At 39.7% G+C, this 20,201-nt stretch overlaps 1 protein-coding gene across 1 annotated transcript in view; it reads left to right on the forward strand.

The window, feature by feature from the left end:
* The window catches only part of PKHD1 (polycystic kidney and hepatic disease 1 (autosomal recessive)), a 248,035-nt gene that overhangs the window by 176,026 nt on the left and 51,808 nt on the right, over positions 1–20,201 (forward strand). Inside the window, exons 56-58 of the mRNA XM_010004904.1 lie at positions 139–1,017; positions 2,137–2,299; positions 4,220–4,380. Coding sequence (XP_010003206.1) covers positions 139–1,017; positions 2,137–2,299; positions 4,220–4,380 — 1,203 coding nt within the window. The remainder of the gene's footprint in view (positions 1–138; positions 1,018–2,136; positions 2,300–4,219; positions 4,381–20,201) is intronic.

Here is a 20,201-nt window from a genome sequence, read left to right on the forward strand (position 1 = left end):
ATGAACAAATACCCCTTGCTGGCAATACATGGGCACAGGTTGCCTGCAATGTCCAAGTGCTGTTTAATTTGGTGTCATACTTACCAGTTCTTAGGTAATTTTGTAAGCTTTTATTTCATTACAGTTATCTCATTTCAGGTGTTCTTCAGCTCTTAAATGTTGAATTTGTTAACTTCGGACCTCCTCAGCTTTCTGCCATTGAATTCAGGAATATAACCCAAGGGTCCTCGGTGGTGTCATCCAGCATTAGTGGTAGCTGTGGAGTTGGCATTAAAGCAGTCATGAGCAACCGGATCTTGTTACACAATAACACAGTGTTCAACACAGTTGGACCTGGTATTGATTTGGAAGGGCAAAATCATTCTCTCATCAGGAACCTTGTTATTCTGAGCAGGCAGCCAGAAGACCTATTAAACTGGATTGCTGGCATCAAGGTGAACCTTGTCATTGGTATCCTCCTCTGTGGCAATGCTGTGGCAGGGTCTGAGCGAATTGGCTTCCATATCAGAGGCCAAGAGTGTTTGCTTGATGGAGAGGACTGCACTGAAAATGTGGCCCATTCAAATCTCCATGGTATCCACCTGTACCAGGGAGATGGATTTCAGACCTGCACTAGAATCACAGGTTTTCTGTCCTATAAGAATTATGACTATGGTGTCATGTTCCACCTTGGAAGCAGCGTCATCATGGACAATGTGGTGCTTGTGGACAACACTGTGGGTCTCATGCCAGTAGTGTACTGTCTCTATGCCAAACAATGCCACACTGGGAAAAGATTCATAGAACTTAGAAACTCCATAATTGTTGCAACAAGCTCAACTTTTGACTGCATTAGAGACAGGATCAAACCTCACTCAGCTGATCTAACAAACAAGGATCGACCACCATACTACCCTCTAAGAGGCCGTGTTGGGATTTTATGGCCTACATTTACCACTGTTCCCAGCCAAAGGCCAGATGACCCATGGCACAAAACTGGGCACTGTCCAAAAGTCCTGGGACTCATGAAGCTGAAAGGTTGGTCTTCCACACTCAGTGGCCAGACTATTCTGTCTCTCTTTTTCTTGACTAATTACATTTTTCTAATTCAAGTCACAGCCTTCCACAGCCAGAAATGGGCATGGTGGGGAAATCTGAGTCTCAATGGAACTAATAACAGAATTATTCCTTAGTTTGATAAGGTTGAATAGAAAAATATATTATTTGGTATTTTTCACTTCCTGAATCTACTCCAGTATAATTATGTCATAATGTCATATGCTAATATATATATTTTTGCCTGCCTTCTGTTGCTATCTGTTTTTCCACTTGATTAATGTCTCTGATCTAAGTTTACCTCTAGCTAAATAAAGATACCATGTTTGAGAAGTGAAGAGCACAGTTACGGCTTTTATTGTTACAAAGGATTGCACAAGAGAGATAAAAGTTTTGTGTCCCTTGTCTTTGGTTCAAATGAATTCTGCAGTCCCTAGAATAGTATTTGCATATAGCAGAACCTAGAGAGCTGTTTGCTGTGGTAGGATCTAAATACCTCACCGTTTTTCTTGTCTTTATTCCTCACTGGCACCTATTTTTGTAAGAAAATGCATGATCCTTTTTTTTAACTGAAGAATAAGGGAGACAGAGAAAGGCAAATTGACTTGCTCAGGGTCTCACAGGAAATTTGTGGCAAAGCATGGATTTTGTAGCTGCAAAAGAGTTCAGTGCCAGAGTCAAGCATGTGTCACCAGACCCAGCTCATATTAACATTTAGAAAGTGGATAAACTATCCAAGGCAGGTTGTTATTAAAATTGTTCTTATTGATTCAAATTAAAATTAACACATCTTTCTTGGTTTTGTTTGTTTCTTACTGTTTCCTTTTATTCCATTTCCAATGGGCATGTCTTTGTTTGTGTCACTTTTAGATATAACTTGACTATAGAATATTCTAAAACTAACTAATGATCTATGACCACAACAAGTAGTCTGATTTTAAAATTATTTGTGCATATATATATGTGTGTGTGTATATATTTATATATATACATGGGAGCAATTTAACATGGAAAATGTCACAGAATAGAGCTTTTTTCTGTCTAGTTGTGGAACTCCTTTAACCATTTTTGCTCACTTGATCTTTTCTTAATCCCTGACAGAAGTCACCTTTACTGGTTTTACAAAGAGTTGCTACAGTGAAGACAGGGATGTCTGCATCATGTCAAATCCTGACCAATTGGGTATCATGCCTCTTATCACTGCAGAGACGTCAAGAATGTTACATGTCAGTGAGAAGGACAAGTTCTACTTTCATCCAACAAGGTAACATGCTTAATTTTTTACTATCTTTTCCAACAGTTGTGCAAACAAACAAACAAACAAACAAAACCCTACAGTTTTGTGAGTCTTCTCACCTCTGTTTGGATCAGTTATCTTTTTTTATTGTTGTACCAAGAGTTTAACCAGTTAGTTTAGATTGGATGTCTAGCTGCAGAGCTCTCCCATTCTTTTGTCTCTGTTTCTGCTCGTGTAGTGCTCCTGTTTGGCAAAAATGAACAAGCTTAGACATCAAACAAACATGGACAGAATATCTCAGATCCAGGAAAACAAACAAGTAAACAAAAACAAAAAAACACCCCAAACTTAGTGCAATTTTTTAAAAATTTGAGGTTCAGATTCCATCAAAGTGCATCTCCAGACCAGTCCTTTTGGATTTCCCCTTTTACTGGTATTTGTGTAGAAAAACAATCTTTACATATCTCATTTCTTAAAACTCCATCCTGAGCATCTCTGACTTCTCAGCCTCAGGCTTCAGAAAATGTCAAGACCTCCAGGAAAAAACCTTGAGACAGAGAATGTCCTTTTAAGTCAGGGAAGCGGAGCTTGATTTTTGCCTGCGAGGTCACATCAGAAACGTTGATCAGTACCAGGCAGGCTGTGAGATGTCAAAGGATTGCCAGAACTGCTCCTGCCCAGAGAATATCATCAGTGTGTGGAGGAATGTGGAGGAGGGAGGGGAGAGCTTCATCTGTAACCTTAAGTCACTGCTGGTTGCAGCAGTTTAAACATACCACATCCAATGGAAACCACATGCCTATTTATTTATTACAATCAGTGAACATAATGCAGAGGCTATGTCAGGAAAGCCTTGAAGAAGCAAAAAATTGCAGCATGGACTCCACTTGCCACTCAAAAATAATTGGAGGTGTCCCACCCTGCTATGTTTAGAGCCCCTCCAGCCTTCTGCCAGAATTTTTATTTTATTCTATATTTTGGCTTTTTTTTTTTTTTTTTGCTCTGGGCGTTGGTTTGTGCATAGATTTCTGAGACCTGTCCAGCCTGTCAGCTCCCATTATGTATCCGTCTTGTATCCATCCCATGATATTATGCTATTAGTGAGCTGCTGAATACACAGTCCACTGCAAGAGCTGGTGATTTTCAAACTTGATGAATGCATGTATGTTACTGAATGATTTCTTAGTGGTCTAGTAAAGCTGTGAGGGAGATTACATCTCTTGCAGTTCTCCTCGTGCATTATCTGCATGCATTTATTTAATCCACCTTTGCAACTGCTGAGCTTGGTCCAGGCTGTGGCTGCATTGTTCTGCTTCAGCATCCTGGAAGGATATCTTGATGGATATATCCTGTCAAAGAGCAGATGAGCATTGCCTTAAAGCAAGAGTGGAAATTGAAACATCAGGAATATGGCAAGACAATGAAGTACTTTGCTTGTCCCACTGGTAGACCGAGCCCAGTGAAATGCTGGATCTTCTGAGAGATGTTCAAGAACTGGATTAGCTGTCAGGATTAGAGGAGCTATTTTTGTTCTCCATGTCTTTTGAGCTGTATTAATTTGAAACTTTGGCAAATTTTCTTCTCTGCCCTTACTGTACAACTCTGCCTACATCTGTTTACTGTATTCAAAATATCAGTAATGGGGTTTTGCTTTGTATCCACGTAGCAATCTGTAGATGTTTCTGTGGACTTTGCTGCATTACAAGTCATCGTATTTTATTGTGTTTTGTAATAGGAGTGATATGGCCAGGAGGGTAGTTTCTTTAAGCTGTCTTAAACCTCTAGTCAAAATTCAGTTAAAAGCACTTAATGTCCTCAACATGAGATTTAGCTCACCACACTTTGGTGATCCAGAAATTAAGCATGTTATCTAAAGAAGACACTAAACTCATTCTGCAGTCAATTTGCTGTCTTCTTCGTAATAATTTTACCCCTCCTGCCTATCAGTGTGCAGACCTCTGAAGACACCGTTTTCCGTGAAAAGAGATGCAAAGGCTCAAGAAAGGCCCTTTTCAAGGATTTGGATGGAAGTGTCCTGAACCTAGAACCACCTGTTTCTGTTTTCCCAAAGTCAGAATTTGAATGGACAGAGTTCTACTTGCAAGCCGGTAAGTACCTGTGCTGTCTGGAGTGGTCTCAAAGTCATGCATGCCTGTGACCCATGAGGAGAGGGTTTTCCTCCGGCTTTCAAGAAGACCTACAACTGAGTTCAAGATTGTGGTGGTCACGGATTGTGTGATGCCTTTCCAGGATGGATACAGAGAATTACAAAGTCAAAGTGTGGGAGGCTTTGCTGCAAAGTCCACCAGTGCCCCTCGGCCTTCTTGCAGAAACATGTCATCTGGCATCCTTCAAGGCCAGGTTGGATGGGGCTTTGAGTAACCTGGTCTAGTGAGAGGTTTTTCTGCTCATGCAAGGGGGTTGGGACTAGATGATATTTAAGGTCACTTCCAACCCAAATAATTTGATGATTCTGTGATACTTAGTCCCTTTAAGGCTTAAATAATTCATTTTAAGACCAGAACAGAATTAACCTGCCCTTCACAAAATCCCCTGAGAGCATTAAGTCAGACATGCCATGCAAATGCTCTGTAAATACAAAATGATAACAATAATTGGCCCAGAGAGGACTTTAATCCATATCCCACTGAGGACATAATCAAGCTGAAAACTCACTACAGAAGTTTAAAGACCCCTCTCTCTGGTTTAAAAAGGCCCATTCTGCTCAGTAACCACTTTCTGAAGGTTCACACAGCAAGGCTCCGTTTTCATCCTGATTAAAACTGTGCTCTCTGATTCCAAATAAACTCCTTAATTGCAATTAGCATTTCCTGTGCCTGCTGCTGATGGCGGCCATTTTGCTAAAAAGACATATCATTTGTGACTCCACGGTATGGGAGACTGATGGAAGGAACTGTAATTAATCCTCTTTTCCATCCCACTCAGAAACTGATTAAACATGAGAAGAACTTTAATCTTTAAACAAAATGTCTAATGTGTATCAAGTAAAGGCTTTTCCTCTAAGGATTCTGCTCTAACTGGCTGCTTTACAGGGCTGATTAATGTTGTCTACATGCAAGCACACTGGTTTTTACTCTACCTTTTCTGCCCTGATTATTAATTACATGCAGGCACTAATATCCTAGCAGTATTATCACTTATCACTGGAATATTCATACATGTGTGCTTTTGCACACAGAACCTGGATTTTTTTTTTTAGATTTGGACCATTTTTAGCACACCCTGGCACACAGTCGTGTGCATGTCAGGAGACCCCACCATCTAAACTGCACTGCCTGTGCAACCTGCACTCCACAGGTTTTATCTTCTTGTGTAATGGAAGCAACAGCATATGGTAAATGCTGCCTGCCTCTGAGGCTGTAACAAAATTGCTGTGTTTTCCTCTTGCTGCCCAAATATGAATGGAGATTTTCCTTCCCCCTCCCTTTGCAATTGTGTGTTTAATTCCTCTGTATTTCTCATTCTGACCTGGAGTTCCTTTCATCTTGTGGATGACATTTGAAAAAGCACAGCTTGATGCTAAGGTGAATTCATGATCATCTTCTTCCCTTCTCTCCCCCATCCTTCTCCCTCTTGAAAGTTGTGGCACTGAGCATTTTGCACAGTGCAAAGCAGGCTCCCATGCTGGACAAACAGGAGAAAATGCTCACTTTTTCTGCTCACAGATCTTCTTTGTCATGACAGTGCACCAAGGCCACTGACTGGTGATTTTATCATGATGTTGAGTAGAATTTGGCCCCTTGAGATCTACTTTTCTGGAAATCAGTTGAGCATGTTGTATTTACGTCATCGGGGTGATCAATACCCACTTGCTGATCTTGTCATCTTTGCATCCTGTTAAACCTGGGTACTCCTGACCACCTCCAGCAGCTTCATCAGAGCACTGCAATGCAATGGTTAATGCTCTGCTAACCTGACTAACCATAGAAACAGGAGATAGTGTTTTTGGGTAGCTACACAACATCCTTGCCACCTCCACAGTTCAGGGGCACAGTTTCTTTGGGGCTCAAAAGCTCTGGCTTTCCACATCCTCTTTCACCTTCATCCAGATGCATGTATATATTCAGTTTAAGCTTCCAGCCCAGACAATCAGTATGAATGAAGTTATTGGCCCTTATCCATCTCTAGATTACTTACCCCTCCTCTCATTACTCCAGGGGGAGCAAACCAACACACTTAATGTACTTCAGGAACATAAATGCCAGAAAGATATTTTCCCAGTAGAAAAGCTATGCAATGCATACTTATAATGTACCCCCATTTTTTTTCTTTTGTCTTCCTTTGTGCATGATCTTTGACCTCCTGTGTTATCTCTTTGTGTTGTAGCCCAGGTCTTTATTATGGTTTTCTGTAGAAGCAGAGTTGTCTAAAAATGAAGTTTTAGTTTCTGGATAAACCTCAGAATTCAGAAAGAAAACAAAAAAAACCCCAACAAAACAAAAAAACAGACAAAGAAAAATACTCAACAAACCCCCGGCCCAAAAAAAACCCACCAAAACAACCAAACAAACCACAACTTCAAAAAGGGAACAATTCCAATATTTTTGTTACTATGATTTCTACCAGAAGAAAAAGGAGCACCAGCAAAAGTGGGTTTGGGTCAAACAAAGCATAATTATTTTTTTTTAATCTGAGATTATTTTTGTTCTGCTTTTTTCTTTTAAACATAGTGCTGCAAAAGTTAAAAATAAAATGTTTCCCAACACCCCCGCCCCTTAAATAATTTATAAGGAATTTTCATAGCATCATTTTTCAAATTACCCAAAACAATTTAATGAGTTTAACATGAATTTGTAATTATTTTAATCTCTTTGAGCTGCCCTTTTTGGATGACAAAATGTTTTTCTCCCAAAATTCATCTCTATATGAAGCCTCTTACAGAAAAGCTTGGGGCCAGGCCTGGAGCACTAAATGGTACCATGGTACAAGAAATATCAGAAACACAAGCTGTACAGCAAAGTTAGCTGTAAACATGTCTGTCTAGCTGAGGAATAAAGGATAAGTGAACAGTTCATGCACTCAGCTGATTTCTGTGTCCAGGTTTTAACCTGGACAGCACAAAGGATTGCTGATGCAACAAGTTTCAACCACTTGCTGTCTGGCTGCAATAATCATAGGGCTTAGTTTTTGTTCTGCCTCATGACAAGGTGTGTAACCCAACAACAGCCAACTCCCAGAGACACTGAAGTTCGTTTTCTTCCTTTGATGGAAATGTAGCTGAGGAACAGGGGCTTGTAGAAGATTCATCTGACCCCACTTCCACTGCCTCCAATGTTTTGTTTGGTGCACCAAAGAGAGATCAACACCTTAAGTGCAGAAGTTAGATGGGCTGAAACATCAATGTCTGAGAGATGAAATCAAGCATCTCAAATCTTTTATCTAGAGCCTGCAAACACATGTCTTCTTACTGCTGGTAGACAGGTCCTAGGCATTTTTTTAAGCAATTTGTGCAAATAATCATAAAATCATAGGTTGCAAGGGACCTCAAAGGGTCATTTAGTTCAAGTTCTCCTGGAAGGGGAGCATAGATGAGATCATCTAGCACACTGTCCAGTCGCATCTTGAAAATCTCCTGTAATGGAGACTCTACCACATCCCTGGGGATGTTGCTCCAGTAAATCATAGAATCATAGAATGCCAGGTTGGAAGGGACCTCAAGGATCATCTGGTCCAACCTTTCTAGGTACTACTATAGTTTACATGAGATGGCTCAGCAGCCCAATTGTTCTCACTGCATAAAAAAGTATTTCTGATAGTAAGATAAGACCACTCCTAGTGAGACTGTACCCACTGAAGCTTGTCTTTTCCATGTGGCTCTGCCCTCTTTGTAGCCTCCCTTTAGGTACTGGAACACTGAAAAGTCAACTGATACTTCTCCAAACAGAAAAGACAAAACTCTCTCAGTCTTTCCTGATAGGGCAAGTTCTTCAGCCCTTTGATCATCTTTATGGACCTCCCTTGGGCCCTCTCCAGTCTCTCTGCATCTTTCTTGAACTGTGGTTACCAGAATTGGACACCATACTCCAGGTGTGGCCTGACAAGCGCTGAGTAGAGTAAGATGCTCATGACTCTATGTCTGCTAGTAATGCTCCTGTGGATGCAGTCCAGGATCTGATTTGCCTTTGTTACTTCAACAGCATGCTACTGAATCACTAGCTCATGTTCAGTTGGTTGTCTATTAGGACACCCAAATCCCTTTAAGCAAGGCTGCTCCCCAGACACACAGACCTTGGCTTGTACAGACTCTTTGGTTAGAGGTGCAGGACTTTGCACTTGTCTTTGTTAATACTGACTTTGTTCATACTGTTTCTTGCTAGCCCTCTCTTTCAGCCTGTCCAGGTCTCTATAAGATCTCTCACCAACCAATTTAGTGTCATTAGAAAACTTGGTGAGGATGCTTTCAATCCCATCATCCAGATTATTTATGAAGATGTTGAAGATCATTGGGCCCAGTACAAGTCCCTGGGGGACAAATAAACTAACCTGAATACTAAACTGTTGCCAGTGTTGGTGACCTAGCCTAGTAATAAAGCATTAGGAATATCAGAAATTAGTACATATTCTGTAGAATCACAGAATCAACCAAAAATTATTTTAAATTCTACTTTTTTTAACTAAAGACATGTCTGGAGCTTTTTTTTTAAATTTTATTGAACACTTAAATTCTAACAATGTTTTTTAAACAAACAAAAAATAATCCCAAATTTTTTTCTTTTTAATTAGTATTAAAAAAGCTGACCAAGTGCTTTATTGAGAAAAAAAGTGTCAGGTATAGTGGGAATCTATTGGTGAGAGGATTAGTTTGTTGTTGTGGACAACTGATCTTTTTAACTGACCAACAGGTAACTGAGAGCACATTTTCCTCTATTGTTTTCAATCTAGGCAAATCTAAAGCTGCAAATTCCCCACTGTAGTCTTGCTTTCTTTCTGGAGGTTAATCAGTACATTTTCTAGATCATAAAATCTTAGGTATTTCATACGTAAATGTTTATCAGAAGCAATTTGCACAGACATTTAAACACTTGATTTTGTAATCTGCTCTTGTTAAAAACTCTCTGGAAGACTGCATTATGTTGAGGCTAAATGTCATGTAGGTATATGCAAAGGTTTGTTAGGTTTCATAAGAAATAAGAAAAATGTTAGATCTACATGTAAACAGTGCAAATTCCTGGGAATGTGGATCAAGGATTTTTGTAGAATCTTCTTTCTTCCGATAATTCTTATTATTTGATAAAATTTTAAAGCAATTATTGAGGAAGTGTATCCTTTTGGCACACAGGCTGCCTGTGTAATCTACGGTTAAAGTTGTGTGAAAATTCTACACTCGATATATTTAATATTCCAAGGACTATGAACAGCTATTCCTGCTACGCATAATCATGTGTAGTAATTGAAGAAGTTTGAGAAAAGAATGCAGGCTTGGTAGATTTGTAAGGAAAGAAACAGATGCGATATTGGTCTGAAACATTTATTGTTTTCCTCTGAAGCTTGTTGTTGTTGTGGTTCAGAGATAGAAATTTGCTTTTTCTGCAATAAATGGTCCATGCAAAACGGGTTGAAAGTGGCAATGGAGGACATTAAAAGAGCTGTTGCTAAGTTATTGTTTTATAAAAATCAAACCTAATATGACTGGGAAATGTCTGTAACTTTTACTTAATTTTCCTGAAAACACATCCCTGGTAAAGATTTCCGGAAACCTTAATTGAGATGAAAGTTGAGAACAAAGTCAGGAGGATTTTCTCATAAGAGAACAAGGTTTAAAGTTAGCCAAAGAGAATATAACTTCTGTATCTTTGATACCTATGTGGTGGCTTTTCATGTGTGAGATGGCTGAACCTGCAGAACTTAAAAGGATCAGCTCTGCTGAGGACAGTGTGGCACAGTGGGGGACACCTGTGGGTGGCGAACTCACCGGCTGGGAAAAAAGGCCCAGAGTTCATCTGGGTGCCACCACAAGGCTGTGCCTTCAGCAGACAACTCTACCAAGGCAAAATGTTCCTCTGCAAGATTTGTTTTTGTAAATCATGGAGGAATAGATCTCAGTTGGACCACCAGAAAGAACAAGATAAGGTCAGTGCTGGGGCTGATGTGGGCATGACAATTCCATTTTGAAATCCTGTAGATTATTTTCCCTCCAACTCATGTGTATAACAACCTCTACCAAATAGCTATTTTTCTTTTTCAGGGGTGTTATTTCCTTTAATTATGAAGCTAATATTTATGATGAATGGCATTGTTCATTGTCCTGGTGATCAGTGTACAAAAATGCATATATATACAAATCCGTATATGTATGTACTGATGTATAAGCCTCTAAAACTCTATGTTCTTGTTCCCATGGCAAGCATGAAATGCTTTTCTCATGAGGAAAGCAAAAATACTTGGGCAAACCCATCTATTTTGCATGTTCATTGCTGTTAATGGGGTTTGACTTTCTGTAACAGCCTTTCTACTTCTTTTCTATATTTCTCAGGTGTTTTTAAACAGGCATGCACTGGTGTTCAGCTGTGTAAAATACGTGTACGTATCTATTCACAATGATGACATTGGGAAAAAGTGATTGCAAAGTCAGATCCCTCTGAATATGGGAGATAACCTTGGCCCTTAGGATAGCTATCCTTTTTGAAGATATGCCAGCAAATAGTTTGTGCTTACAACTGCTCTCAGAAATTCTCGGCTTCTGCTTTTAGCCTTAATCCCTGAGGATAAAGCAACAGGTTTGTCATTTTCAAACCTGAACTCCAGTATTTAAGAAGCTGTTTAGAAAAATGTCACCATTTTTAAAGTTTATGAAATCTTGGAGAGACAATTTGCTTTCCTGTGAGCTAAAAAAATAGCTCAGTGCCTCCAAAAATCCACAACACCTTCATTTAGGAATCTATTTGTGGCTTAGGTATCCACCTTTCTGTATAAAAAAGTTGTCTGTGACCTGACCATAAACTTTCTTATCATTGACATGATGCAGCCACTTTTTCAGGGTAGCAGTTCTTAAGCTGTGATTTATAAAGCATTGGTGGTCCCTGAAGCCTGAGTAACTGATGGTCATATCACCTACAAATTAATTAAAGGTGAAAAGAATAATTAGGCACCTGGAAAAGAGCAGCTCTGAAGAATGGCTGGCAAAGTTGCGTGGCTCAGTATTGAGGAGAAGAGATGGAGGAGAGATTTCAGAACTGTCTTCAAAAATAGGGAAGACTGCTGCGGAGTAGAGAGAAAGAAATTACTCCCCAACTCGATGGACTTAGAAATAATGGGCTGAAATTTCATCAAGATAATTTTAGAGGTGTGAGAGGAAATGTCAGAATGAAGGCAGCAAAACCCTAGCATAGTTTGCCTGTGTGGGCTGGGGAGTGTCTGTTCATGGAAGCAAGTATCTTTAGATGACCCAGACAGAGCTGGTCTGTTCCTGAAGGGAGGGAGGCAGGATCAAATAACTTCAGAAAGCCTTTTCTGGAACTATTTTCCAAATTCTGTAAGGATTCTCTGTGGTCTGTAGGAACCTTTGAGATTTGACAGTGATTTATGGGTGCAAAGGTCAGAGTGTTGTAGTAGGAAGGTCTGATAATTAGGATTTTCTAGATACTGCTGATGAAGACAAAAGAGTGACTACTAGGTAGGTAATTAGTGCAGAGAGATTCTTTCCCAATCCATGAGCTCGGTCCCTCTGAGCCAGTCTGCCTGTTTTTGTGGAATGCTAATGCACTTGAAAGGCCGTGCAACATGTACATGGAAGGTTAGTGCCATGGAAAATGGTGTATAGGGTCTGACTGGGGTTCACCTAGTGAACCAAAACTGGATCAGGTTCCTTAACCTGGGTCCTCTCCCCAAAGCTCAGTAGCTCAGGCATCACGTCAAGGCACTATTTCAATCTTATTTTTCATTCCTACTTTAGTGATGTCCACAGATTTGAGCCAGTAGCTGGGTTTTAATACTACTAGATACCATCCAGAAATGTTCTGTGTATCTTCTGAGAGAAGCTGCTGCTATTAATAGTCAGAAGGCTATTCAGGAGAAACAGAAGAAAACAGGGAAGTGAGCTGCTCCAGAGCAAGTTAGGGACAGAGCTAATGACAGCAGCCTACAATGTACCACCTCTCTGGGCTTGGTGGCTTTTACCTTCAAGGAAAATAGATGCCTGTGTTTATGGAATTACAGAAAGAAATGTGAATTGCATCCTGCACTTATAACTATATTATTTTCCTTAGATCTTAGAGGCATATCTATAATCCAGCCAAAGTGCTGAGTGTTAGTTTGCAGAGCTTTAGAGGGGAAGCACTACATTTTGCAACAATTAATTTTGCAGAGGAAGCAGCCTGTTTAAAGACGCCTGCAGCAGTCACTAAAGTATGTGTTGTTTTTCAAGGCCACCAGACACACAGTTGGCTCGGTTGGCTAATAAACAAAACAACAATGCAAAAAAACCCGGCCTCATGGGGTTTGCAGGAAGAAGGGATGAGAAATAAAATGAATAATGCTTACCTGCTAGGGGTGGGTGAAGACTATAATTGTTTAGCCTCCAGCAGATCCCTGCAAGGGTTAAAAATGACAAAGATATTAGTTGGTGACTGCTAAGATTGTTGGTTTGAAGCTCTGGGCAAAACAGAGACTGTTATTTACCGGACTTGGTCGATTTACTTCTTAATGCAATAATGACCTGTGAAATGAAACGTGAGCTAGACAATTGTTCCTCATTGTTTCCAGTAAAACATCCTTTCATACCCCATTAAACTACCATTAATTCCATTTGAAAGAGAAGCAGGCACAAACACCAAGGGATCTCTCTCTCTTCCTCTTTTCCTCTCTTTGTGGGACTGATCAAAGTCTGTGAATAGCAAAGCAGCTTTCTTATCCATTCTAGAGGCTTTTGGGGCAATCTGTGGGGATAACTTTTCTGAATAAATACCACTGAGATCTACTGGATTTGCACCCAATGGATCATATTCCTGAGTTTTGCAGAAGAGCATATCAGCTAACCTGGCAAACACTGTAAATGTTTTGATGTTAATACATCATTTTTTAGTTTGGCTTTTTTTAAGCATGAGATTTACATGATCATGCAGTGGATAAGCATATGTCTGTGTGTGCCATTTCCCACCCAGTAATTACTAACCCATTTTCAATTTAAATCAAAAGTAATAAATGGAGAAGTTCTCAAAGATAATAAGACCCCTACAGGTTAAAACAAACAAAAAAAGTTTCGGCTGGGAAGAAAAACACTATCAGTAGACCTTTCTGTCCTTCCAAAGGGGCATATCCCTTGGTTTCCATTTCTTGGATACCAAGAGATATACTCTGGGAGAAACTCCAGTTTGGTAGCCCAACTAAAGGAAAAACTTTTATACATTGTTAGGTGCAACAGAATCCAGCTGCTCTGAATGTAAAAAAGCTCTGGTCTCACTTCATATAAAACTGGTTTCTTTAGCTCCTGACTCTCCTCTGCTGTAGAATATTATTAACTACAAAAAGATGGAAATATAGAACTGGAATATTTAAGATGTTCAGATTGTATCAGATTATGCCAGATTAACAAACAAAACCCCAAGATATTTTCTTTCCCTTTGGTGAGAACTCTAACATGAGGGAGAAAATTAGCAAGCCATCTGAATTATGGGATATAAATGCTTCTTTTCTTCTGGAAAACATTGGTAAGTAAAAGCAGACAGAAACTGTTTTCTTACCAGAGTTTCCTAAGAACCTTTTTTATTTTTTTTTTTTTTTTTTTTTTCCCCATTAAAAAAAAGGAGGGTTTTACATTTAAAATATTTCAGCCAAAATAGTTTTGGTTTTTTTTTTTTTGTTTTTTTTTTTTTGACGGAGGAGAGGGGGGAAGGAGGACCCACATGACCAGATATTAATCAAAACCCAGTTTTCTTTCAAAAACAACATAGAAACTCATTTTCCAGAATACATTTTCAGATAACTGTGAATAATTCAGAAATATTGAGGACAAATTGTCCCTCAGTTATATCAACATAAATCTGGTAGTCCGCCGTTCTGTTTGAAATTAGGAAACATCTTCCATTCATGCATGAGATATTGTTACTGGGCAGCCAATACTTCTGAAGGTGAGGGATCAATTGTTTTATGATCTCTGTTACATGGAAAAGAGGAGACACTCGGGTGGGATGTTGTGTTGGAGATGTGTGATGCTGAGGGGGCTTTGGTAATGCTCCTTTCACACAAAACATCGATGAAAATCCTGTCAAGAGCACGTGAGATCTGGAGGGAGTAGAAGCAGGGATGGTTCTAATGAAGCCCATGGTTTAGCAGAAGAAAGTCAGAATCTCATTTAACCTCTACATCATCAATGGACCCAAGGACCCCCAACCTCAACTCCCTTTTCTACTTTTTTATTCTTCCTGACCTGTCCAAGATTCCCAGCCCCAACACACATGAGCTCTGCAAGCTCACAGGCCAGGACCCTTTACCTTCTCTATCTTACAGGACCTCCAAGATCCTTCTGTCACCAAATCAAAACTCTGACTCTGTTCCAATTTTCTTCCTTTCTGCTAAAATTTACCACATCGTCCACAAATTAGGGGGTTAATGCCAAATGTCTTAACCTCCACAGCCTTCATAATCAGCAACTAAATGGTCTTCATTCTGTGTTATAGCCTTACCTGAAGCCTACACCATGGCATGTAATCAGTTCCTTGGCAGGTGTTGCCCACCTAAGTGAAGAATTAATGGCTTTTACCCAAGAGTGCTACTGAATTTCATGCAAGCCACAGTTTGACAGTCTGTATTGTAACATGTTCCATCATCATCCCTGTTTTTCAGTTGCTTCTATTTTTATATTTCATTTTAATTTATTATATTTTTAATATTCTATACTTTGATGCTATTTGCTACACTTGATGCCTTCCTTTTTCCCATGCTAGATTTATGCCTTGGGTAAGATTTTGTCTGCAAGTTTGCTCAGAAACGGTTCAGCTGCAAAAAAACAAAATTAAGGGTTTTTTTTGGTGTATGTTACAAAAAAACCCTCTAAACTCTAGAATATGTAGGCTTGCAGTAAAGGAATGAAGGCTATCAGACTATCAGCTCTGAGGTCCGTGAGATGTTTTCTAAAAAACTGTGTCCAGAACTATCTATGAAAATATACTGCAGAGATTCACTGTCTTCTGATGTGCTGTGAAAGATTTAAGCTGTGACTGTTGCCTTGAAAATTTCAGTTCTTGCTCCTCTGTGTTGTTTGAAGCACAGACATCAAATGCTCTCCTTCTTTCAGCCATCTCCCAAATCTCTTGAGTATTTGGAGCCTTAAATCCCATGTTCTAGCTCCCTTGCATTGATTCTGCTAGTTAGCAAAGGAATTCTGGGCACTTCATGACCCTTGTTGCTGCCCAAGGCACTGCCTGTGTTCTTTGGGGGCAAACATGTTATGTCCTAACTTCACAGGCTGGGTTGGTTAGGAGCCAAGGGGTTACAGAATCATCAGTGGTGGAAGGGAGGAGACACCTCAAAGTTTAGCCATCCACAAGTGTGCCATCAACTGGGAACAAGATGGTTAGATTTTAATTAACCAGACATCTTATTAAGTCACCCAGCACAACTTACCTTGTGTAGGATTGGAATTTTTTTATAGATGCCTATATATGTCTCAGTGGCTGCTTACTAATAAGATTGAGTCTCATTCACCACAAAAAAATGGAACCTTATGGAAAGATTCAGTTGTAATTCACAAAAGAGATGGAGAATGAGAAGTGCAAAAGCCCTTGCCGTGCACATGAAAAGCAATGGCCTGGGAAAAGAAATCCTTGGGTTTTTTTTCCTTCCCCTTTAATTCTTCCTACATAGTAATATTCTGCATCAGAGAAAATCATGACTGTGTGTATGCAACTGTGTGTGTATAAACACACACATAGGCAGGCACTGTCCTCACAACTGCGCTTGGAAGCATTTCATCATTTTTTCCCTCTTATCTTCCAAATATTAGCATTTAATGAAATACACATTTCCTTCATTTAGTTTGAACTTACTCCAAGGCCAGCAAATACCAGAACCTCAAATGTTATGACAGGATAGATTCTTTATTGGTTTGTTTTCTTTTCATTCTTTCTGTTTTCACTGTGATTTTTATTTTATTTTATTTTTTTTAAGATTATAGACCCTTATGATCTAACTCAAAGAGACTGACTTCCAACAGAGGTAGACAAATATGTCCCAAAAAAATGTCCCTGAGACCCATCCAATGCAGACAGCTGTGCAGCAAACAGGAAATTGAGGAAGTCAGGTTCATCAGAAACAGAGGATTTCCTTTGTGGATGTTTCAGATAAAGCATCTTTCATTTTTCCACATTGGTTCAGTGCTGTAAAAGAATCATGAGAAATGCAGCAACAATACAGCCTTGTGGCTTGAAGACAGTCATGTGAATGCAGAACTGAGGGATGAGTTCTCATGGGGACTACCATACCTTGGCCATCTTGACATGGCCTCCTCCAAGCAAACTCACACTTGTCTATCTGTGCTCTGGGCTAACAGGACATGAGCCAGCTCTGACCCAACACAGACACAGAGGAGTAGGACTGACCAGGACAGGCAAATTCCCATGTTAATGTGGTTAGTTTCCACTTCAAGTTGGGGATGGCCCTTCTAGTTAGACCTGTGGGCAGAACAACCTCAGGTTGACCTCTAAAGGGCAATTTAAGTGTCCTCTTAATTTACAACGTGCTTTGCTAGAGGTTTTACTGCTGGCAAAATTGTGTCACTGGAGCCATCAGCATGTGAGGGGTGATTTATTGTGAGAGTGACAGGAAAATACAAGCTGCTGTTGCAGAGTCACTCAGCAGGTCCGAGTTCATTGCAGAACTCTGCTAAAACTTTCTCCTGTGACTTTGAAGAACACACTTGATTATTCTGTAAAATGAGGCTGATGCTTTTTTTTTTTTTTTTCTTTTTCCCCTCCACTCATTGGTGTGTGATGGCTCTTGACATTTCAGTGTTGGGACTAAAGAAGGGTCTATATAGCACCTGATATGATGTTATCCCAAAATAATCTGAGGCTCCTATGAGACAGTGGGAAAAATTACATACCAGTAATTAACAGTGTCCATGTGGCACTATTAGAGAAGACTAGCACTTTGATGTCTGCTTGTATGACCTTAGTCTGTCTTGCTCTCCTATTTGTGCTTTTAGTTTTTGACACAGTCTCGTAATACATGATCACAGTAATAAGCAAGCAGTTTTAACTCATATGGTCCAAAATGTGATTGTTCTGGAGATGGCTCAGGGCTGGGTAGTATTACACAGTTGTATACAAGAGCTCTGCCTTATCTCCTGAAGAAACTGAAACGTGGGATGAAAAAGGACTGGAGGAGAAGAAAGGAAGGTCTCACAGCACAGGTGGTTACTGAAACCCATCTGTGTAAAATACCATCTTTAATCTAGTCCTTTAAACCAAGGCATTTGCCCATGGCCTTGTCCATGTCCCCATAACATTTAATGTCCATCCTAGATCCAGCCATGCCTGAGTATGGTGCTGGAGAGTTCCAGTTGCAGGGAACAAAAGTGCTCTGGAGAATGTAGTCATGGTTGAAGTGTGTGGGTGATCACAAGCCAATGTGTGAGATCACATGCTGGTTTAATGGGGTAGAAGTGATCTGGGTGATTTGCAACCCAAAAAAAAAGAAAAGCAGTACGTGCAGAAACCATCCATCTCAGAGTCAGTCATAGTGCACCCATGAGATGGACTGAATAGGGCATTTTAGCTAATGAAACTGCAAATGTTGACTAAACTCGGACCACGAGGTTGGTACACCCCAAAAGCAACTTTTCACACAATAATTACTGAGGCAAAACATACAAGATGTTAGTTTGTGAGGCATATCTTTGGATGGATGTCATCACTCTGTCAAGTTCAAAGCTTATGTTGTTGAGACAATGAGCACCTTGGGAGTGCTCAGGATGTGTGGCAGAAGTACTAATGTAATTATTAGTGAAGATACTGAACGGAAAAGAACATAGGAATTTCCTAATGCATTTATGGATAAACAAATCAGTTCTTTGATAAAAACAGTTCATTCACTGACATCACACTTAAGAAACTGGAAAACAAATATTTACATCTTGGATAATGAGATCAAATACTCAGTCTAAGTCTATGCCAAGAACATAGTTATTAACTTGCCATATAAAAATTTACATGCATTTTAATATACACATATATAAATATACAAGGTTATAAAATCATCCTGTATCCTCCAGTTGCTGGGAAAAAAGACACACAGGTAGTGAGGCCATTGCACTGCAGCATCATCAGCTGTTCTAATACATCTTTTCAAAGAAAAGGTGGATTTTTTATTTTTTATTTTTTCTGTGTTGTAAGCACATTAAATTGACAACAATATCTCAATCTGTCTTAGAAAACAGGTTGTCCAGACGGGCTAACCTTGGAACTGTAATGTATCCCAGAATGGGGGTCACAAACCTGAGTCAGATATTGGTCCCACTTGGGACTTCTGTGTCTTTGGTTTATTTCTTTGTCTTTTCTATTCTTTTTTACAGGTCTGGATAATTGGCCACTAATTTAAGTTTCAAGTGGCCCTATTTTCTGGTTGCTTTGATAAAGCAAGTTGAGTTACAACTTTGGCATAGACCTTACTTGAGAGACCAATAGAGAATTGAACTTCTATGTTTGACAAGCTAATTGGCCAAGGTTTAAAACCATCAGTTATGCCATAAAACTGTACGCAATTAATTAAAGGGAGCTGATTATTTTCATTTGAGCTCTGTTCTTGAAACATCCTCCTACTCACTAATAAACTTTGTTCCTGTGGTGGTTTCTCTGAAATTAATAAACACTAAAAAAAATAGAATAAATCTGCCTTATTGTTTTCCTCCCATGTTCCCTAGGACACCACAGCTACTGGACTCAAAATAAAGTTTCATCTGCACAAGGTCCAAATTGCAAGCACTTTTTTTTTTGTTTGTTTTTTTTTTCCACTGAGAGACTGATAAGAGATGGTAGCATTAGCTCATCAAAGATGCCAGCTGAGTTCAAAGTTCTACCAAGATAAATACAAAGAAAGTAGATGATACAGCTCAATTGGCTAAATACTCAGTTGGAAAAGATACTTGGTAAAAATTATTTCCCTAATAGCTGAGGAGAGTCCTCAGCTCTTCTTGGATTTCTGCTACTGATTTAGTGCACTTTGTGACAAATTGCTTCCACTTTCTCTCTATTTCTTAGTCTGAGAAGTGTACCTCACATTGGAGCAGGGCTGTGATGTCATGTGTCCAATCTCTGTGCCTTAGAAGATGGGCACAGCTGCCTTCCTTCCTTTTATCTCTGGAGACTGAGCTAAGAAATAAAGCAGTAGCTGGACAATCAGGAATGAAACTGGGTAAAACAGAGCTTGCTGTGGGGCAGAGCAACAGGCAGTGTTGAGGACTTTTCCAGCCCTGTGACTCTAAATGCTGCATGTTATTATTGTTATAAATTATTAGAGGTATAAGTAGAACCAAGAAAAGTCTTTTTTCATTGCAGGAAAAGTATATATGTCTCCCTTACTGCTCCAAATAACAGTGTCAGACATCTAAGTCAGATTTAGGGAAACCAGCTCCCAGTGTGGTCTCCTTCAAGTGACTGGTTTGGACCACTATGCAGCAAGGAAAACCCACTTTCTCTTTTGTCTCTCTAGAGCTCAAACAGAAACAAACAGAAATTTGCTAAAAAAAATCCATTGCTCTCAGAAAGCCTGAAGCTCTCTGGAGCTTCAGGTCTGACTGTACAGTGCTCCAGAGCAAAGAACCCAGAACTGGCCAGAACTGAAGCACAAGTCCAGTGCTGCCCACAATGGTGCTGTGCCATGTGTAGGAGTCAAATCCTACACAAGTCCAACAGTGGCTTAAAAACCAGGGTCAAGGTTTAGAATGTTTCTAGTGTCTTGTTGAAGGTGGTGGTTT

Source organism: Chaetura pelagica, unplaced genomic scaffold, assembly GCF_000747805.2.
Source record: "Chaetura pelagica isolate M959 unplaced genomic scaffold, ChaPel_1.0 scaffold99, whole genome shotgun sequence".
Lineage (NCBI taxonomy): Eukaryota > Metazoa > Chordata > Aves > Apodiformes > Apodidae > Chaetura > Chaetura pelagica.